General features: G+C 49.3%; 1 protein-coding gene across 1 annotated transcript in view; it reads right to left on the bottom strand.

Moving 5' to 3' along the window:
- The window catches only part of DYNLT3 (dynein, light chain, Tctex-type 3), a 14,905-nt gene that overhangs the window by 2,351 nt on the left and 7,439 nt on the right, over positions 1-5,115 (bottom strand). Inside the window, exon 3 of the mRNA XM_006756289.2 lies at positions 2,281-2,404. Within this exon, the coding sequence (XP_006756352.1) occupies positions 2,281-2,404 (124 nt within the window). The remainder of the gene's footprint in view (positions 1-2,280; positions 2,405-5,115) is intronic.

Raw genomic sequence — 5,115 nt, 5'->3', positions numbered from 1 at the left:
CAGGAATGGCTGCACAAGATCTGCCTCCTGGCCCAGAAGGGGCAGGATCACAGGGACAGCCACCGTGGCGGGCCAGACTGACGTCCTCCTGGCCGCACCACGAGGGTTTGTGGATCTGCAAAGCCAGAGGCCTCCGGTGTGCACATCCCCCCCCGGCATGCGAACATCCCCCAGCACACTGTTACCCTCCCACACCTGCAACAGTTGCAAACCAAGGCATGCACAAGTTCCCCCTGCCTCTCCACTGCACTTCCATCAACCTGGCATGCCTAACACCCCCACAGGATGTGCACACATCCCCTCTGATGCGCTCATGTCTTTTGGAGAGTGTCTGGGTGTTCTGGGTGCTGAGGGTGGGCGCCTGTGAGATGACAGTGAGAGGGTGGAGTGGTGATGCCCTGTTCCCATGGAGGCCAGTGCAACTACGAGATCACCTCTGGGGGGTTAATGCAGGTGCTGAGGCAGGAGCAGATGCAGATAGACACACCTGATGGGCACCGGTGGTCCTCACTGAGGTGCCTTTGGTCAGCGTTCAAGATCAAGAACCCAGAGGCGGAGAGGAATTCTGTCCTCTCAGTGAAATAGTTGGATAGTTGGGGCGACTGTAGAGGAGGAATATGCACTTTGGGTGCCAGCACCCATGAGCGAAGGCTGCCCTGACTGAGCCTTGCTTGCTTGGGGCCTAGTGCACTCCTGTCGGGCAGTGGGTGACAGGACGTGCTTTTCCAAATTAATGAGAGAAAACGTCGATTCTCCTGCTGCCCACGAAGGTGGAAAGTGAAGTGGGGAGACATGGGGAGTGAGCGAGGTTCCCTGTCTGGGGGTTCCAAATCTGCTGTTGGTTTCTTTCACCGCTGACTAGAGATATGCAGGGTGTCCCCGCTGACTAGAGATATACAGGGTGTCCCCCCAAAATGTATACACAGTTTGAATACCTACTAATTCCAATGGTTTTAAGCATAAGAAAGAAACAACAATGGAGCTGTTATCTGTTAAAAGTGTGGGCACAAACAGGTAGTTGGACATTCCCTGAGGGGTCTCAGATTGGAGAGGGTGAAGGTCAGACTGAGGGGCCCCTTTCCTCCCCTACCCAAGTGCACGAATTTCATGCACCGGGCTACTAGTGTAAATATAAAAGGTGAGGTTACCAAGAAAAGGATTTTGAATAGCAAAAGTTATCTCTAGCTTTTAGATATTATCATATATTATCTTTGGATGAATAAGTCGGAAGTCCTTTATACCCTATTAGAGGCCTGGTGCACGAAATTTGTGCATGGGGGCGTGCACGGCATGGGGGAGGTCCCTCAGCCCGACCTACACTCTCTCCAATTCGGGAGCCCTCAGGGGATGTGCTACTGACAGCTTGGGCCCACTCCCCGTGGTTCTGCAGGGCCTGTGGGGCCTGCCTGCTCCAAACCACCGGAATGCTGGGTGCTGCCTGCGGGTCCGTTTGCCTGCTTGCCTGCGGGCCCCCATTGCCTACTCCCCGGTCTCTGTGGCAACCGCCCAGCAGGCCCTGCTGGGTGCTGCCTGTGGGCCCCGCTTGCCTGCCCGCAGGTCGCTGCCTCAACCGCCCTACTGTGTGCTGCCTGCAGGCCCCGCTTGCCTGCTCACAGGTCACCGCAGCCACCACCCAGCAGACCCTGCTGGGTTCTGCCTATGGGCCCCAATTACCTGCTCCCTGGTCTCTGCAGCAACTGCCCAGCAGGCCCTGCTAGGTGCTGCCTGCGGCCACGATTGCCTGCTCCCTGGTCTCCGCAGCAACCGCCCAACAGGCCCTGCTGGGTGCTGTCTGTGGGCCCCGCTTGCCTGTTTGCAGGTCGCCATGGCGACTGCCCAGCAGGCCCTGCTAGGTGCTGCCTGCGGCCCCGATTGCCTGCTCCCTGGTCTCCGCAGCAACTGCCCAGCAGGCCCTGCTGGGTGCTCCCTGTGGGCTTGCTTGCCTGCTCGTGGTTGCCGCCGCCACCACCCAGCAGGTCCTGCTGGGTACTGCTTGCAAGTTGCTGCCAACACCGCCCAGCAGGCCCTGCTGGGTGCTGCCTGAAGCTCCGCTTGCCTGCTTGGCTCACGTTGCCGGGGTGACACTGCCAGCATCCTTCCCAGCCTCTATGGGCATGGCCATCTTTGTCGCAGAGTGATGGTTAATTTGCATATTACTCTTTTATTAGATAGGATTAATATCCAACTACAGTGTCTATCATTCAATTATAGTTTCTAAATTCAGAGAAAATTACAAGAACAAAGGTGAGTGAACTTCTAAGGAAGGATAGTAACACTTACCAATATATTTATAAGCTTTTCCCAACTTAACCAAATGTGCTAAGGATTGCTCCACAATACTTGCAGTCCATTGGTTGATGTTGTTCTGATTATAATCTTCACCACCCAAAACTCCATCTATACACTAAAAGGGCAGAGGACAGTTAAACAAATTATACAAATTGCAGCAAAAATGTATGCAAAATACAAAATGCATTTATAACCCAATAGAGCATCTTAGAAAACATGCATCTAGTAAGTATTTAGTAAGCAGTGTCTCTAATTATTTAAGCATTTTCAAAGCATTTCCACATGCATTATCTCACTATGAGATACTATGGTCACATAAAGATAAATATGACATGGCCTCTGTTGTAAAGAACTTAATCTAGCAAAGAAGCTAATAATTCTGTAACACAGGGAAGACTAATCAAGGGTTTTAAGTTATATCATAAAAGGATTATGCCAGTAGAGATTTTAAAAGGGTGTTATAAATTGGTTAAAGAATGGCTTTGAAACAGTTGGGATTTTTTAAAAATAAATTATTATTGATTTGAGAGAGAAAGGGAGAGGGAGAGAGATAAAAACATCAATGATAAGAGAGAATCATTGATTGGCTGCCTCCTGCACACTCCACACTGGGGATTGAGCCTGCAACCCAGGAATATGGCCTGACCAGGAATCAAGCCGTGACCTGCCAGTTCATCAGAAGTGGCAGAGGGTGGAACATAGTGGGCATCAGCCGTGGCAGGACACTGATGGCTGTCATCAGGGTGAGCCTCTGGTGGTTACTGAAAATTCTTTGCTCCCGCGTGTTGTGGTCCTGCCTGCTGCTCGCACCTGCTGCTGGTGGCACCAGCCCCGATCACTCGGCCCCATCAGTGGGTGCGGGTGCGAGTGATGGATGACGGCCCTGATTGCCCTTCAGGGCTTCTCCAACTCCCATTGCTCGTGAGGGGTGACTGGCACTACTGGCGCCAGTTCCAATCACTCTGCGCCATCAGCGGGTGCAAGTGGGCCAGTGCCATCAGTGCATGGGAAAGGATGTGGCAGGAGCAGGGCTGCTGGCAGACAGGAGACTGGGGGCCACAGTGAGAGGGGCCAAGACCTGCCCCTGTGCCCACTGCAGCCTTGCAGCCCACAGTTCCTTTCAGGGTGCACAAATTTGTGCCTTGGGCCACTAGTGTATAATAATTACATTCTCATTCATATCACAGAATTGCTTAGCTATAAAACTAGCATACTTGCTATTAAAAGCAAATCATCAACAAACTATTTCTGGGGTGCCCTATAAAAAGAAAGTTAAATAATTTTCCACAATATTTTCTTCTATTCACTTCTGATATTTGATTAAGAGCACTGGTTTAGAATCACAATCTTAGGTTTTAAGATCACCACTCCCACCTACTTCCTGTGTATCCTTTTGCAAGTAACTTAACCTCCTGAAGCCCATACTTTCCTAATGCTTAAAGATATAACAGCTTCATCTCAGCAGGTTGTTGTGAGTCTGGAAGGAGATAATGAATGCCATGTGCTCAAACACAGTGATGGCCACAGAGTAATCACAATAAGTCATGCTATATATTATTATTATCATCATAACTATCATTATTACTGCTTATTTTATTTTTCCAGTTTTGAAATACTAGAGGCCCAGTGCATGAAAATTCATGCACTGGAGGGGGGGTCCCTCAGCCTGGCCTGCCCCCTCTCACAATCCAGGAGTACTTTTTCCAAAAGAAATTTATTTAACATCAGAATATTCCATCTGCAGTTACTTCACATTGATTGGAAAGAAAAATATCTGGACGCCGCGGCGGCGAGGCTTTCCTGGTAACCTGAGCCTTGGGCGGCCCTGGGTGGCTGGGCAGCAGCCATCCAAGGCTGGCCTGCACCTCAGGCCGGCCCTGGGCAGCTGGGGGGTTGAGGGGACTAGAGGTCTCCAGAGGCAGGCACATGCCTTTCCGCATGCCTGCCACCCCAGCGGGGCTGAGGGGATTGGGTACCACCATCTTGTGGCCGTGGAAACTGCCATCTTTGTGGGTGTGGCAATTAGCATATTCCCTCTTTTTTGGCTGTGGGTGCTGCCATCTTTGACGGCAAGGCACTCAATTAGCATATTCCCTCCTTATTGGCTGTGGGCACCACCATCTTTGAAGGCAGGGCAATAATTAGCATATTCCCTCTTTATTGGCTGTGGGCGCCACCATCTCTGTGATGGAGTGAGGGTCAATTAGCATATTCCCTCTTTATTAGATAGGATGATTGACATATGATATTACATAACTTTATCTGTTTCTTTTTTGTTAAATATATTTTTATTGATTTTTACAGAGAGGAAGGGAGAAGAAGAGAGAGTTAGAAACATCGATGAGAGAGAAACATCAATCAGCTGCCTCCTGCACACTCCCCAATGGGGATGTGCCCGCAACCAAGGTACATGCCCTTGACTGGAATTGAACCCGGGACCCTTGAGTCCGCAGACCGACACTCTATCAAATGAGCCAAACCGGTTATGGCGATATTATGTAACTTTAAGGTATACAATGTGATGATTCGATACATGTATATATTGTGAAATAATTTTTATGACAAGGTGAATTAATGAACCAGTCTTCTCACAGTTATTATTTTTGCATGTGTGTAGAGAACATTTAAGATCTACTTTCAAGCAACTTTCAAGTATACAATACAGTGTTAACTGTAATTACACACTGTACATTAGGTTACCAGAAATTATTCATCTTTAACTGGAAGTTTATACCTTTTGATCTATATTGCCCTGTTCCTCCGGCTTCCCCAGACCTCAAAAATCACCTTTCTACTGTTTCTATGAGTTAGACTTTTTTAGATTCC

This window comes from Myotis davidii, unplaced genomic scaffold, assembly GCF_000327345.1.
Source record: "Myotis davidii unplaced genomic scaffold, ASM32734v1 scaffold2454, whole genome shotgun sequence".
NCBI classification, from domain to species: domain Eukaryota; kingdom Metazoa; phylum Chordata; class Mammalia; order Chiroptera; family Vespertilionidae; genus Myotis; species Myotis davidii.
The sequence above is the reverse complement of the archived record's forward strand: the minus strand, read 5'-3'. Positions and strand labels throughout refer to the sequence as shown.